General features: G+C 43.2%; 1 protein-coding gene across 7 annotated transcripts in view; it reads left to right on the forward strand.

The window, feature by feature from the left end:
* Positions 1-16,389, forward strand: part of LY9 (lymphocyte antigen 9) — a 28,530-nt gene continuing 12,141 nt past the window's right edge. For 2 of the 7 annotated variants that reach the window (XM_086694409.1, XM_086694413.1), the window contains exons 1-2: positions 4-170; positions 3,744-4,070. In XM_086694409.1, coding sequence (XP_086550535.1) covers positions 47-170; positions 3,744-4,070 — 451 coding nt within the window. In that variant the 5' untranslated portion in view covers positions 4-46. Of the gene's footprint in view, positions 171-3,743; positions 4,071-16,389 lie in introns of all 7 variants that reach the window. The other 5 variants (XM_086694408.1, XM_086694412.1, XM_086694410.1 and 2 more) reach the window with 5 other exon arrangements.

The following is a 16,389-nucleotide window of genomic DNA, read 5'->3' on the forward strand; positions in this document are numbered from 1 at the left end:
TGGTAAGCACTTCCTCTTTCAGCCTGAGGTCTGAGAGAAGATCATCATGGCGGGTCCAAAGAAACACCCAGATGACTGGGTGCTACGGTCCTTCTCCAGGAAACCACAGAAGAGTCAGCCGCACGTATTCTCTCCCTTACTGTGGACACATCTCCTCTTCCTGCTCGTGGGTAAGTCCACATTGCGGCCACCACCGCTTGCTCGTGGTGTCCCTCTGGGGCCGGTCACATTCTTTGCCGGTAAACTCAGGAAACTCTTCTCTTCGTGGTCATTCTGCGGGTTCCACCTCATTCCCAGCTGTGTCTCCGTGTGTGAGTGCGTGCACAGTCACTCACCATGAGTAGATGGCATCCTAGCCCCAGTCTCGTAAACAAGTCTGGGCTCAGACTGTGTTCCTCTCGCCCTCACGTTTTCCTGCTGAGAAATGCTGAGTGGTGAGTTTGCTCCCCACACGGTGTGGATAGAATGCACGGAGAGATACGGAAGTTTCCCCTGATGACTAGCCACCCCCCTTTCTTCGGGACACATAGAACTCCTGGAACTTCTTTCTACGTTCTGCCATGTTTACCTTCTATCCCAAACTTCAGGCTTCCCTGGGGATCTGGAGATGGTCTGGTGGCACTGGGCCTGATGGCTGCTCTCTGAGTGTCCTTTTCTCCTCACATCCTACCTCCCCATCAAGGCCCAAGTCCTGCAAGTTTCTGGGAAACGTCTCTCGGCAGCATGGCCAGCAGGCAGAGCTGACCCACTACCCCAGGGAATGTCTCAGCCACCCGGTGTGGTGGCATCTACTGTCCCCTGGTAATCCTATTTTCCCCAGGGCCTTGGAGCACGGTACAGTAACATAGGGACCCGAAAAGTAGTGGGAACAGGAGGGGTAGGCAGTGAGGGGAGTTCTAGAAGAACTCCCAGATGCATGTATGGAAGAGAGGGGCCTAGATTCCAGGGCTGAGGTCAAGTCTGAACTCTCCTCATTTTCCATTTTCATCATTGCTCACCGTAAAAACATCGGAAGCATCGTGGCTCTTTATATCCACACCCAACTTTTGGGGTGCTTCTTGGTTGTGTTGGATAAACCCGAAATTAGCCAATGCAATGTCACCCAAGCCTCAGGTGACCAACAAGTCAATTTCCAGGCAGAGAGGCATCTCCCTCTGTCTAGCTCCACCAGACGGGATAACCTCAAACTTCCCTGTTTTGGTCTAGCAGGGAGTTACCTTGATGCTTCTGTGGATCCAAGGAGTGGTTTCAGGAACTTAGGAGACAGTAGGGTGAAAAGTCCTTCCGTTTTAGTGTGTCAGGGAGCAGAACGTCCTGTCCCCTGTTTGGAGAGTAAGGATTCCTGTCCCCTTCAAGGTCCTTCCAGCTGGACTAAGAATCCAATTGACACGAGACAGATTAACAGGAGAAAATACAACTTAATAGTGTATGTATGGGGAATCCACACAGACACGGAATTTCAAAGACAGGCAAAATGAGGTCTGTATGTCATCCCAAACTAAGGAGAAGGGGGCAGGGGTCTGGGACTTCCGAGGGGAGGCGAGTAGTTCACAGGGCGACAAAGAGAACAGATGTTTGGTAATTAGATGTTCGCCGTGCCATACAGATGGGTCACGCAGATCAGATTTATTTCTGTTCATAACCCTTATCCTGGGAAAGACCCCAACTTAGAGTCTTCTATGTAGTGAAGGGAGGGGCAAAGTTCCTCTTGAGCCCACACGGTCTCGATCGCCTTCAGCTCAGAATAACCTTCATGCCAAAGTGGCTTACCTTGGGCCAGTCGGAAACATTTGAAATTAAATCCTTGTTCCATTACTTCCGAGCTGTATGAGTCTCTGCGTCCTACGTAGAGAATGTGATTCGTAAATTGGATCATGCAAGACTCTCTCAATAGATTAAAAATGATACATGTCAGTGCTCGGTACCTAGTTGGTAGAAGCTGATTGTTATAATGATCACTAAGTGGCTTATTTGGAAACTAGTAAAGGCAGAGAAGCCAAATTCAGTTATCACGACCGTTGAATGCCGTTTGACGATTTGCCACAATAATAGTTCAAAATAAGTAGTTCGAAATAAGGTGGCTGATACCTGTTATGTAGCATTGTTTGCTTCACCAGGTAACAGGGTTTGACCGACACGAACCGCCTCCTGCTCCCCTTGCTGACAGTCTGGGGACCTTTGCTGATCTTTGATGTGAAGAGAGAGCTGACCGACCCTGTCGTCTCAAGCAAATAGTTAAAACGCTTGAAATTTTAGCTCCTCATCTGTGAACAAAAAGGTGGGGGGGGGGGGTGGCTAGTCACCAGGTAATTTTGAGGATTGAACGAGGTGATTTCTCCATGACGTAGCAATCGCCAGCATCTTCCAGATGAGAAGAGCTCTCTGTAAGGCAACTTCAAGCCAGCATCGAAACCAATCAAGTTTCTCCCTTCTGACTACCCCCCAGAATTCACCTGAAGTGACCTAGCCTAGCTTGTCCAAGGTCCCTAGCTCTGCGTCCTTCTAGCTGCCTCTCCACAAGGTCCAAGTGCTTGGATGATGATGGATAGAGAACCCTCCACACACACACCTGATCTGCACCAGTCTGGGAGTCTCTTCTCTGTATCTGCATAATTCTGTACCTTCTGGGTATTCAGAGCATGTCTCAGCCTTTTTCCATCAGTCCAGGCTGTACCTGGGCCTTTCCTCTCTCTCTCTCTCTCTCTCTCTAACATTTTTTACTTATTTTTCCGCCCAGATTCCTGGAGTAATCTGGGGCCTGAACCCATCTGATCTAGTCCGGAGTTTTCAGAGGACTCTCCAGAGCCTCAGAAGTCCTTGAATCTGGGGATCCAGGCTGGGGTCACCCAGCCGACATTCCCAGGGCCCCTACAAGGAAATGAGCTGCCTCGGACAGATGCCGGGCCTCTGGAAGCCGCGGTAACAATGTTTATCGGGGATCTTGGTCTCTCCTGAGATGAGGCAATTAGGAGAGGATTCGACGCTACTTACTGTCCCGAACCCCAAACCTTGCTCCTAAGGACAGACCAGATTTCCCCGGCCAAGGCAAAGCCAGTCTGAGATCCCCTGGGCCATGAGGGAAAGGAAGAGTGAGACAGATGCTCCGTTTGTTGCTAACATCTTATTATGAAAATTCTTGAGCCCAGAGAAAGCTTGAAAGAATTTTACACTAACACTCAGATGCTTCCCACCCTGGACCTGCCATCACTTGGATTTCACTCGCCTTCTCACACACCTGTCCATCTATCCACGCTGTTAGGCATCCATCTCGCCATCTAATTTTTAAAAAGGTGCTCCTTTTTTTTTTTTTACCTCTTTTGGTCTTTATGATTTACAGCAACGTGATTTTATTCCAACCCTACCATCTCTATTCATTCACACCCATAACGAACATTTCTGTCCTATAGATGAGTAAACTGATTCTCAAAGAAATTCAAAAATTCACCCAAAGTCACAAGGCTAGTTTCCCTGCTGGGACAGAGACCTAGAATGTCTGTTTCACTGATTGTTGTAGATGCATTCATGGGAGAAAGTGAATGAAAGTTAATTTGGGGAATGAATGAATGATTTTGTTAGGCAACAAGCCTAGAGGAAGGAGGGCTGGCATTTTATTTCATTTCTCATCATCTGGGATTTATTCCCACTATGTTTTTATTGAATGAGTGAATGAATGAATGAATGAATGAATGAAGGCTGACTTGAAGGGTCCAACTGCTCCTCCACTCCCTCTTCTGTCGCTGTAGGACTAGAAGCCTCTGGAAAGGACTCACCCCCAACAGTGGTGCCAGGGATTCTAGGGGGTTCGGTGACTTTCTCCCTGAACATTTCAGTGGACACAGAGATTGAGCACGTCACCTGGAATGGTCCCCAAAATGCTCTTGCTTTAGCAGTCACAGAAACACAAGTTATCATTATGGACAAAAGCTACCAGAACCGACTGAACATCAGCTGGAACTATTCCTTGTCTATCAGCAACCTGACTTTGAAAGACGCAGGATCCTACAAAGCCCAGATAAACCGCAAGAATTCTAAAGTCACCGCTGATGAGGAATTCATCCTGCGTGTCTATGGTGAGTTCTAGAGGGCTTCTGTGGGTTTTGATCTTTTGGGATTTTTTTTATGTTTATTTCTTTATTTTTGACAGAGAGGGTAGCAGAGAGAGAGAGGGAGAGGGAGGGAGAATCCCAAGCAGGCTCCACGCTGTCAGCACAGAGCCTGACGCTGGGCTCGAACTCACAAACTGCGAGTGAGATCATGACCCGAGCCAAAATCAAGAATCAGACACTCAACCGACTGAGCCACTCAGGTGCCCCTAATCTTTTATTTTTAAAAGCAGATTTTTTTTTTCTCTCCAGCAGTTTATCCCTCGAGGACAGATAGGACTATCTTGTTGGTCACTTTCATCCGGTTCCATAAATATAGATGTCAGAGTGAAAACACAGACAAAATAGGTTTAAAAGCCATTTGTATTCTCTTTTCTGTAACCCTGTTATAATACCCTTTACCCATCTATACTAGCTTGCTAGGGCTGACATGACCAAATACCACAGACGGGGTGGTTTAAACAACGGAAACTTATTTTCTCACGGTTCTGGAGGCTGGAAGTTCAAACTCAAGATATCAGCAGGTTGGGTTTCTCCTGCGGCCTGGCTTCCAGGCTTGCCAATAACTACCCTCTCGACACGTCCTCACGCGGTCCTATCAAGAAAAGAGAAGTTAAAAAGTGTCCTTTTAAATAAATTGTTTACTGGTTAATGTAGAATCCATGTAAGTCACTCTTTATTTTTGGGTTTTTTATTTTAATTCCCGTATAGTTAACATACAGTGTTATATTAGTTTCAGGGTACGATATAGTGATTCAACACTTCTGTACGTTACTCAGTGCTCACCAATATGAGTGTCACCTGTTCCCTTTGTCCCCTTCACCTGTTTCACCCATTCCCCCACCACGCCTCCCTTCTGGTGACTAGCAATTTGTCCTGTAGGGCTGAGAGTCTGTTCCTTGGTTTCTAATTTCAACTTAATTCCTTCTTTATATTTTTTTTAAGTCTGTTTATGTATTTTGAGAGAGAGCGTGCGCGCTAGATGGGTGGGGGAGGGGCAGAGAGAGGAAGAGAGAGGGGAGAGAGAGAGGGAGAGAGAGGAAATCCCAAGCAGGCTCCGCCCTGTCAGTGCAGAGCTCAGTCCCACGAACCATCAGATCATGACCCGAGCAGAAATGAAGGGTAGGACACCCAACTGACTGAGCCACCCGGGCGCCCCTCCTTAATTATCTCTTGAAAGGCTCTGTCTCCGAATTCAGTCACATTCTGAGGTACCGGGGATCAGGACTTCAACATATGAATTTTGAAGGGACACGATTCAGTTCATAACAGTCTGCCCTCCGGCCCCTCCAAAACTCACTTCCTTCTCATATGCGAAATACATTCATGCCATCTCAGCAGACACCCCACTATCAATTCTACGTCCAAAAGCTTATCTAGATATCATCTAAAGCATTATGGGTGAGACTTGAGATGTAATTGGTCTTGAGGCAAAATTCCCCCCGGGCTGTGAAGCTGTAAAACCAGACAAGTTATCTGTCTCCATACTGGGATGGTAGGATAGGCATAGGATAGACATTCTTATTCCAAAAGGGAGCAATAGAAAAGAAGAGAGCGGCCATGGACCCCAAGGAAGTCTGCGATCTAGCAGGCCAAATTCCATTAAATTTTAACCTTTAAGAACAATTTTATTTGGCCCTATGCTCTATCCTCTGGGCCCCCTGGGTGGCCGCCCCCCCGCCCCCTCCTTGGCCCTGGGCAGCAACCCTGACCCCTGGAACCAAGAAGGAAATCGCCCCACCAACGGCCCCTGGGTCTGGGCCCTCTAGGCCGGGGGGGGGGGGGGGCAAAGGCAGTGGCAGCCCTATCCATCTCTGAACTGCTCTTGGGCATTGGGCATATTCTTCCCTCTTCTCGAAGGATAAGGCATGATCTCAACTGAGTAGCTCTATTGGCCCATCCTGTAGAATCCCACAAGTGTGACAGCGTTTCTTAATTTTGTCCCACCTCTGTCCCTTCAGTCCAGGCTGGAAACACTTCTGCTGATAGAGTTGACTAAATCCATGAGTCACACTGTAATCTCTTCAGCAAATGTTGTCTAGCCACACCTTATAGGCTGAGAATTTTCTAAATCTTCAAGTTCTGGTTCCTTCTTTCTCAACACTTCCTTCTTCAATTTATGGCCCTCCTCTAAAATTTTACGACAAGCAGAAAGGAAAAACCACATAGTGCCCTCAATACTTTGCTTAGAGATCTCTTTAGCGAAATACTCAAATTTATCATTTAAATGTGCCGCTTTCTTTTTTTAAAGTTTGTTTCCTAAATTTTTTTTAAGTTTATTTCTTTCGAGAGAGAGAGAGAGTGTGCATGTGTGAGCCGGGGAGGGGCAGAGAGAGAGAAAGGGAGAGAGAGAATCCCAAGCAGGCTCTGCACCGTCAACGCAGAGCCCGACCCAGGGCTCAAACCCACAAATCATGACATCATGACCTGAGCTGAAATCAAGAGTTGGATGCTTAACCAATGGAGCCACCCAGGCACCCCTGAATCTGCTACTTTCTACAAAACACTGGAACGCAATTTTTCTAAATTCTTCACCACTCTGTGACGAGTGGGTCACTTCCTCTAGTGTCCAATAACATGTTCCTCGGTTACATCTCATACCTCGCCAGAAACACCTGTAGGGTTCATATTTCTACCAATATTCTGCTCATGATAATACCCTGTGTGACTCTAGGATAACGGAAGCTTCTTCTTCAGCTCTCCTCTCTTCTTTCTGAGCCCTTACCAGAACCAACTTTAACATCCATATTTCTACAGTCTCTTGAGGACAGTCTAGGCTTTTTCTAACACATGCTTCAAAACCCTCTAGACCTGTAGCCATTAGCCAAGTCCAAAGCCACTTCCACATTTTTCGGTGTTTGTTACAGCAGCAACCCATTTCTGGTACCAAAATCCATACTGGTTTGCTAAGGCTGCCATAACCAAGTACCACAGACAGTAACTTTAACAACAGAAGTTTACTTTCTCGCAGCTCTGGAGACCAGTCAAGATGTCGGCAGGTTGGGTTTCCTCCAAAGCCTCTCCCTTTGGCTTGCAAATAGCCACCTTCTCTCTCTGGGTTCTCACACGGTTGTCATTCTGTCCGTGTTGTCTGTGTCCCAGTCTCCTCTTCTTAAAAATTTGTTAATGTCTTTATTTTATTTCTGCGAGAGAGAGAGACAGAGAGCGAGCGGGGGAGGGGCAGAGAGAGAGGAGGACACAGAATCCGAAGCAGGCTCCAGGCTCTGAGCCATCAGCACAGAGCCCGACGCGGGGCTCGAACTCACAGACCGCGAGATGGTGACCTGAGCCGAAGTCAGACGCTTAACTGACTGAGCCACTCAGTTGCCCCCTCTTCGTGTAAGGACACCAGTCATATTGGGTTAGGGACCATTCTAATGACCTCATTTTAATTTAATGACTTCTCTCTCCAAACACAGTCCTATATCCATATAAAAACATATTCTTAGGTACTTGGAGTCAGGGCTTTAACATCTGAACTTTGGGAAGACACAATTCAGCCTATGACACCATCTTTCTATCAGGTAGGTTTTTTTAATTGATTTGTAGAGGGCTCCGCATATATTAAAGAAATGGAATTCTATGCTGCGAATAGAAATAGACTGAATCAACTCTATTGAATCAATGATCGATTCTATAATGAATCAATGTGCACCGACATACAATTCCCAAGATATAGTGTTAATTTTTTTTTAATTCCAGCATAGTTAGCATCCACTGTTATATTAGTTTCAGTGATTCAGCAGTGATTCAACACTTCATACAGCACCCAGTGCTCATCACATGTGTAGCCTTTTTTAAATGTTCATTTATTTACTTATTTTTGAGAGAGAGAGCACACATGAGTGGAGGAATGGACGGGAGAAAGGGGGTCAGAGGTTCTGAAGGGGGCTCTGCACTGAGAGCGGTGAGCCTGATGTGGGCTCGAACTCACAAACCATGAGATCATGACCTGAGCCAGTCAGATGATCAACCGACTGAGCCACCCAGACACCCTCATCATAAGTGTACTCTTAATCCCCTTCACTTAGTTCATCCATCGCCTACCCACCTCCCCTCTGGCCAGCCATCAGTGTGTTCTCTGTAGTTAAGCATCTTTTTTTGTTGGTTTTTTTTTTTCTTTGTTCATTCTGTTTCTTAATTTCCACATATGAGTGAGATCATATAGTATTTGTTTTCCTCTGACTGACTTATTTCACTTAGCTAAATACTCTCTAGAGCCATCTATTGTTACAAATGGCAAGATTTCATTTGTTCTTATGGCTGAATAATATTCACTTATATATACCATATCTTCTTTATCCATTCATCAACCGATAGACACTTGGGCTGTTTCCATAATTTGGCTACTGTAGATAATGCTGCAACAAACGTAGAGGTGCATATATCTTTTCAAATTAGTGTTTTCATATTCTTTGGGTAAATACCCAGTTGTGGAATTACCGGATCATATGTTAGTTCTATTTTTAATTTTCTGAGGAACCTCCATACTGTTTTCTGCAGTGGCTGCACAAGTTTGCATTCCCACCAACAGTGCACAAGGTTCCTTTTTCTCCACATCCTTACCAACACTTGTTTCTTGTGTTTTTTTGTTTTAGCTATTCTGGCAAGTATGATATGATGTCTCATTGTAGTTTTGATTTGCATTTCCCTGATGATGAGTGATGATGACCAACTTTTCTTTCTTTTTTTTTTTTTTTATCTATTTATTCTGAGACAGAAAGACAGAGAGAGAGACAGAGAAAGAGAGAATGAGCAGGGGAGGGGAAGAGGAGGAAGAGAGAGGATCCCAAACAGGCTCTGCATGGTCAGCAGAGCCATAAGATCATGAGAGTCAAAATCAAGAGTCGGTCGCTTAAACAGCTGAGCCACCCAGACGTCCCAAATATCTTTTCATGTGTCTGTTGGCGTCTGGATGTCTTCTTTGGAGAAATGTCTGTTCATGTCTTCTGTCCATTTTTTAATTGGATTATTTGTTTTTTGGGTGTTTAGTTGTATAAGTTCTTTATATATTTTGGACACTAATCCTTTATGGAATACGTCATTTGCAAATATCTTCTCCCGCTCAATAGGTTGTCTTTTCGTTTTGTTGATTGTTTCTTTTGATGTGCAGAAGCTTTTTATTTTGATGTAGTCCCAATAGTTGATGTTTGCTTTTGTTGCCCTTGCCTCAGGAAACATATCTACAAAAATGTTGGTATGGCCAATGTTAGAGAAATCACTACCTGGGCTCTCTTCTAGGATCTTTATGACTTAAAGCGTCACATTTAGGTCCTTAACCCATTTTGAGTTTACATTTGTATATGGTGTAAGCAGGTGGCTCAGTTTCTTTCTTTTGTATGTAGCTGTTCAGTTTTCCCAACACTATTTATTGAAGAGATGGTCTTTTTTCCATTGAATATTCTTGCCTCCTTTGCCGAAGATTAATTGGTATATAATCCATGGGTTTATTTCTGGGCTCTCTATTCTGTTCCATGCATCTCTGTGTCCATTTCTGTGCCAGTGCCATACTGCTTTGATTACTAAAGTTCTGTAGTATATCTTGAAATCTCGTATCATGATACTTCCAAGTTTGTTCTTCTTTTTCAAGATGGCTTTGGCTATTCGGGTTCTTGTGTGATTCCATACAAATTTTAGCATTGTTTGTTCTAGTTCTGTGAAAAATGCTGTCGGTATTTTGGCAGGGAGTGCATTAAATCTGTATATTGCTTTGACTAACCTGGAAATTTAGTAATATTTGTTCTTCCAATCCATGAGCATGGAATATCTTTCCATTTCTTTGTGTCTTCTTCAGTTTCTTTCATCAGTGTTTTACAGTTTTCAGAGTACAGATCTTTCACCTCCTTGGTAAAGTTTATTCCTGAGTATTTTATTAATTTTGGTGCAATTGTAAATGAGATTGTTTTCTTAATTTCTCTTTCTGCTGCTTCATTATTAGTGTATAGAAATGCGATGGACTTCTGTATATTGATTTTGTACCCTGCAGCCTTACTGAATTCATTTATCAGTTCTAGTGGCTTTTTTTTTTTTTTTGGTGGAATCTTTAGGGTTTTCTATACATAGTATCATGTCATCTGCAAATAGTGAAAGTCTTACTTTTTTGTTACCAATTCAGATACATTTTCTTTTTCTTGTCTAATTGCTATGGCTAGGACATACAGTACTAGTTTGAATAAAAGTGGTGAGAGTAGACATCCTTTCTTGTTCCTGACCTTAGCGGAAAAGCTCTCAGTTTTTCACTATTAAGTATAACGTTAGCTGTGGGATTTTTTATATATGGGCTTATTTTGTTGAGGTGTGTTCCCTCTAAACCTACCTTGTTGAGGATTTTTACCGTGAATGGATGTTGTTCTTTGTCAAATGCTTTTTTTGTATCTATTGAAATGATCAGATGGTTTTTTATCCTTTCTGTGTTTATGGGATGTATCATGTCATTTGATTTGTGAATATTGAACCACCCTTGCATTCCAGGAATAAATCCCACTTGATCATGGTGAGTGATTTTTTTTAATGTATTGCTGGATTTGGTTTGCTAATTTTTTTGTTGAGGATTTTTGTATCTATGTTCATCAGAAATATTGACCTGTAGTTCTCTCTCTCTCTCTCTCTTTTTGGTAGTGTCTTTATCTGGTTTGGAATCAGGGTAATGCTAGCCTCATAGAATGAATTTAGAAGTTTCCTTCCTCTTCTATTTTTTGGAATGGTTTGAGAATAAGAGGCATTAACTCTTCTTTAAATGTTTGGTAGAATTCATCTATAAAGATGTCAAGTCCTGGATTTTTGTGTTTTGGGAGTTTTTTGATTATTGATTCAATTTCATTGATGGTAATCAGTCTGTTCAAATTTTCTATTTCTTCCTGATTCAGTTTTGGGAGGTTATATTTTCTAGGCATTTATCCATTTCTTCTAGATTGTGCAATTTATTGACATATAATTTTTCATAATATTCTCTTATAATCCTTTGTACTTCTGTGTGTCAGTTGTTATTTATCCTCTTTCATTTTGGATTTTGTTTACTTGAGTTTTCTCTCTCTCTCTCTCTGTCTGAGTCTAGCTAAAGGCCTATCAATTTTGTCGATCTTTTCAAAGAAACAGCTCCTGGTTTCATTGATCTGTTCTATTGTTTGTTTGTCTGTTTTGAAGTTTTGATTTCATTTATTTCTGCTCTCATCTTGATTATTTCTTTCCTTCGACTGGTTTGGGGTTTTGTTTGTTCTTCTTTTGTAGCTCCTTTAGGTGTAAAATTAGGTTGTTTATGTCAGATTTTTCTTGCTCCTTGATGTAGGCCTATATTGCTATAAACTTCCTTCTTGGAACAACTTTTGCTGCATCCCAAAGATTTTGGACTGTTGTGTTTTCATTTTCATTTTCTACGTGTATTTTTTTTTATTTCCTCTGATTTCTTGGTTGACTCATTCATTGTTTAATAGCATGTTATTTAACCTCCATGTGTGTGTATTTTTTCCAAATTTTTTCTTGTCATTCATTTCTAGTTTCATAGTGTTGTGGTCAGAAAAGATGCAGATATGACTTTGATTTTTTTAAGTTTGTTGAGACTGGTTTGGTGGCCAAGTATGTGACCTATTGTGGAGAATGCTGATGAGCACTTGAAAAGAATGTGTATTCTGCTGTTTTAGGATGAAATGTTGTGAATATATCTATAGATCCATCTGTTCCAATATGTCATTCAAAGCCACTTGTTTCCTTGTTGATTTTCTGTTTGGATGATCTATCCATTGATGTAAGTGGGGTGTTAAAGGCCCCTACTAGTATTGTATTACTATCGATTACTTCCTTTTCTTTATGTTTGTTATTAGCTGCTTTATGTATTTGGGTACTTCTACATTGGGTTCATAAATATTTACAATTGCTATATATTCTCATTGGATTGTACCCTTTATGATTACACAGTGTCCTTTTTCTCTTGTCACACTCTTTGTTTTAAAGCCCATTTTGTCAATTATGTAAGTATTGCTTTGCCAGCTTTTTTTTTTTCATTTCCATTCACATAATCAATGATTTTCCATCACTTCACTTTTAATCTGCATGTGTCTTTAGGTTTGAAATGAGTCTCTCATAGGCAGCATATAAATAGATCTTGCTTTTTTTTTTTTTTCAACGTTTATTTACTTTTTTTTGGGACAGAGACAGAGCATGAATGGGGGAGGGGCAGAGAGAGAGGGAGACACAGAATCGGAAACAGGCTCCAGGCTCTGAGCCATCAGCCCAGAGCCCGACGCGGGGCTCGAACTCACGGACCGCGAGATCGTGACCTGGCTGAAGTCGGACGCCCAACCGACTATGCCACCCAGGCGCCCCAGATCTTGCTTTTTTTTATCCATTCTGCCATGCTATGTCTTTTGACTGGAGCTTTCAGTCCACTTACATTCAAAATAATTATTGACAGGTATGTACTTACTGCCATTTTGTTGTTTGTTTTGTGGTTGTTTTTGTAGTTCTCTTTCTTCTCTGGCTCTCTTCTCTCACCATTTGTTGGCTTTCTTAGTGATATACTTGGATTCTTTTCTGTTTATTTCTTTGCATATCTATCAAAGACAGATATGATTTTTGATTTGTGGTTACCATTAGGTCTATATATAACATCTGTTTCATATAGCAGCCTGTATTAATTTAATGGTCATTTGAATTTGAACCTATTCTTTACTCATCTCCCTCCCACATGTTAGGTATATGGTGCCATACTTTACATCTTTTTATTTTGTGAATCCTTTGACTGATTTCTACAGATAAATTTATTTTTATTGCTTTTGTGCTTCCTACTTCTCTCACTCCTACTTATGATCTTTCCTTTCCATTCAAAGAGTCCCCTTTAACATTTCTTGTGGGGCTGGTTTAGTAGACATGGATTCCCTTAACATTTGTGTCTCCTTCTATTCTGAATAATAGCTTTGCCTGATAGAGTATTCTTGGTTGCAGGTTTTTTCCTTTCAACACTTTGAATATATCATGCCACTCCCTTTTGTCCTGCAAAGTTTCTACTGAAAAATTAGCTCATAGCCTTATGGGATTCTCCCTTGCATGTAACTGTTTTCTTTTCTCTCGGTGTTCTTAAATTATTCTCTTTATCACTACTTTTTGCCATTTTAATTCCTATGTGCTTTGGTGTGGACGTCCTTGGGAGATTTTGGGGGGCTCTCTGTGTCTCCTGGATCTGGATTTCTGTTTCAGAAATCAGATTCAGCAAGTTTTTACTATTATTTCTTCAAATTCTCTTCTCCTTCTGGGATCCTTATAATGCTATTATTACACTTGATGGTGTTGCTGAGCTCCCGGTCTATTTTCTTTCTTTTTTTTTTTTAATTATTTTTTTCCTCTGTTCAGCTTGATTGTTTTCCATTACTTTATCTTCCATGTCACTGATCTGTTCTGCTTTCTCTGGTCTTTTTATTCCATCTGTGTATTTTTAATTTCAGTTGTTGGGTTCTTCTCTGTGTGGTTCTTTTTATGTTTTCTATCTCTTTTTTTAAAGAGAGGTCTTCCACTCCACTGAGGTCCTCCACTCTTCTCAAGTCCAGTAAGTATCTTTATGACCATTACTCTAAATTCTTTATCAGACATACTACTTATCTCCATTTCTTTTATTTCTGTTGCCATGATTTTGTCTTGTTCTCTCATTTGGGACATAGTCTTCTGTTTCCTCATTTTATCTAACTCTCTGTATCTGTTTATATGTGGTAGGAAAGTCAGTTTCATCTCCTGCTCTTCAAAGTAGTGGCTTGGGGTGCCTGGGTGGCTCAGTCAGTTAAGCATCCAGCTTCAGCTCAGGTCATGATCTCACAGCTCATGAGTTCAAGCCCCATGTCAGGCTCTGTGCTGACAGCTCAGAGCCTGGAGACTGCTTCAGATTCTGTCTCCCTCTCTCCCTGCCCCTCCCCTGCTTGTGCTCTGTCTCTCTGTACATAAAATATAAATAAACATTTGGAAAAAGTAGTGGCTTTATGAAGAAGAGGACCTAGAGTGCCCTGCAGTGCAGTGTCCCTTGTTCACCAGAACTTGGAGCTTCAGGGGTGTCTCCTACGTGTGTTGTGTATGCCCTGCTGTTGTGGCTGGGCCACTTTTGCCTTCAGTCCAGTCATCTGCAATGGCTGTCCTTTCCTGTTGTGGGCAGGGTTTGGTCCTTGTATTGTTAGTGGGCCAATCTGGGGCCCTGGCCTTGAGTCAATTCAGACCAAGCATTTGCCAGAGATGCAGTAGCACTGAACTGCAGGGTGCTTTCCTTGTTTTGTTTCCAGAAAAGCTTTCATTGGTGGGCAAGGCCTGTAGTCAGACCAGATGTCTGTCCCCGGCCCATTGCTGGCCCCTGCTGGCACTGCTTGCACACTGCCAGGCTTGTGGCCTCACTTTGGATGGGCTCCACCCAAGAGTGCACTGGAGGGGGCAAGGCCACAAGAGAAAGCAGGGGCAGGCTTGGCAGCATTATCAAGGTTTGCGCTGGTTGGTTGCAGAAGGGGACCTGTAGCCAATGGGAGCCAGGCAGGCTGGGTTGGAGGGGACAGATCTGCAAAAGCGGTGGGGCCGGAGGAGGAGGGATTAGTGTGGAGGACAGGGTGTCTGGTGTTAGCAAGGTTTGTTCAGGTCTGCCGTGGGAGGGGACCTAGAACAGAGGCATAACTGGAGAGGGCATATCTATGGGAGAATGCAGGGATGGAGTGTGCGGCTAGCAAATTAGGTATTAAGTGTTGGCCCTACACTGGTTCCCACAGGTGTCCATGTGTCTGGGCTGGCGGGCCAGGGAGGGATGTGATTTCCACCAGCTCCCTTGTTCCTGGAGAAGCTCTCAACAATCTCTGCCCCTACAGCACACACTCTGAGATTAGTAAACAAATGTCTTTCCCATATATTACAGGGGTTTCAAACTGCTGCTTCTATGTTGTATCTCCAGAGCCGTTTGTGGTGCTGCCTTTTTAAGGGCAGGTACTCAGTTTCCTCTCCCCCTCCCAGAGCTGAGCCCACTGACTTTTAAAGTTTCAGGTGTTAGGGCACCTGGGTGGCTCAGTCGGTTGAGCATCTGACTTCAGCTCAGGTCATGATCTCACAGTTCGTGGGTTTGAGCCCCAAGTCAGGCTCTGTGCTGACAGCTCGGAGCCTGGAGCCTGCTTCAGATTCTATGTCTTCCTCTCTCTCTGCCCCTCCCCCACTCGTGCTCTGTCTCTCTCTTTCTCAAAATTAGACATTAAAAAATAATGTTTAAGTTCCAGGTGTTAAGCCCCACTGATTGTAAGAACTCATGAAATTAGGCCCCACTGTTTTTCAAAACTAAATGTTATGAGGACTCATCTTCCCTGTATGAGAGTCTGTTTCTGTCCCCTCTTGCACCTTCCCTCCCTTGGACAGTCCTGTGTGTCCATTTAGCTCCCAACTGCATCTCTGCCCTCCCCACCCTCTTTGATGTGACCTCTTCTATACATTTAGCTGTGGAGAGTTTGTTCTACTAGTCTTCAGGTCGTTTCCTGGGTTATTTACGTTGATGTGGGTGCTACCTGGTTGTATCCATGGGACAAAGTGAGCTTGGGGTCCTCTTACTTGGGGTCCATCTTCCCCAGAAATCCAATATGTTGTTAGATTTTTAAAGGGTTCAGAACAGTATATATAGTACGCTATCATGTATGCATCTATACCTAGGATATTTCTAGAAAGATCAACAAGAAATGCCTCGGAATAATTCCTGGGGAGAGGAAATAGGTGTCTGGGACAAGATAGCTTGCTTTTTAAATTATATACTCTTTCGTGTATCTTTTCAATTTTATGTATTACTAATTCCCCAAAAAAGCAAACTTAAACACACACCTGTACACACACACACACACACACACACACACACACAGTGGATAGGGGAAATGGAACAAAAGGGAAGGAAAGGACTAGGAAGGAGTTCTGGAAGCACAATGGGTCATAAATTCAGATCAAAAGACAAAAGGAACTCAAAAGTCTAGAGGCAGAGCTCCCTACTCCACAGTGTTTGGGGCTGACTCATTTATCCATTTATTCACCAAACATTCAAGAGTGACTTTCATGGGCCGAGCCTGTGTTAGACGTCCAGGCACAGGCATTGGCCCTGTCCTCAAGTAGTTCAGATACTGATGGGGAGAGGAGTAATCAGTCATGTTGAGTCATGGAAATAACACCTGTCGAGGATCTACGGAAATGTACAAAAGAGGCAGTCTAGCCTGAAAACTTCCCCTTGAAGGATGCTGACTTCTTCCTTCTCTGCCTAGCTCCTCTGTCATCATCACCTTCTTCTCTCAGCCTTGTCCTGCTGCAGAAG

This window comes from Puma concolor, chromosome E4, assembly GCF_028749965.1.
Source record: "Puma concolor isolate L17-30 chromosome E4, mPumCon1.1.hap2, whole genome shotgun sequence".
NCBI lineage: Eukaryota > Metazoa > Chordata > Mammalia > Carnivora > Felidae > Puma > Puma concolor.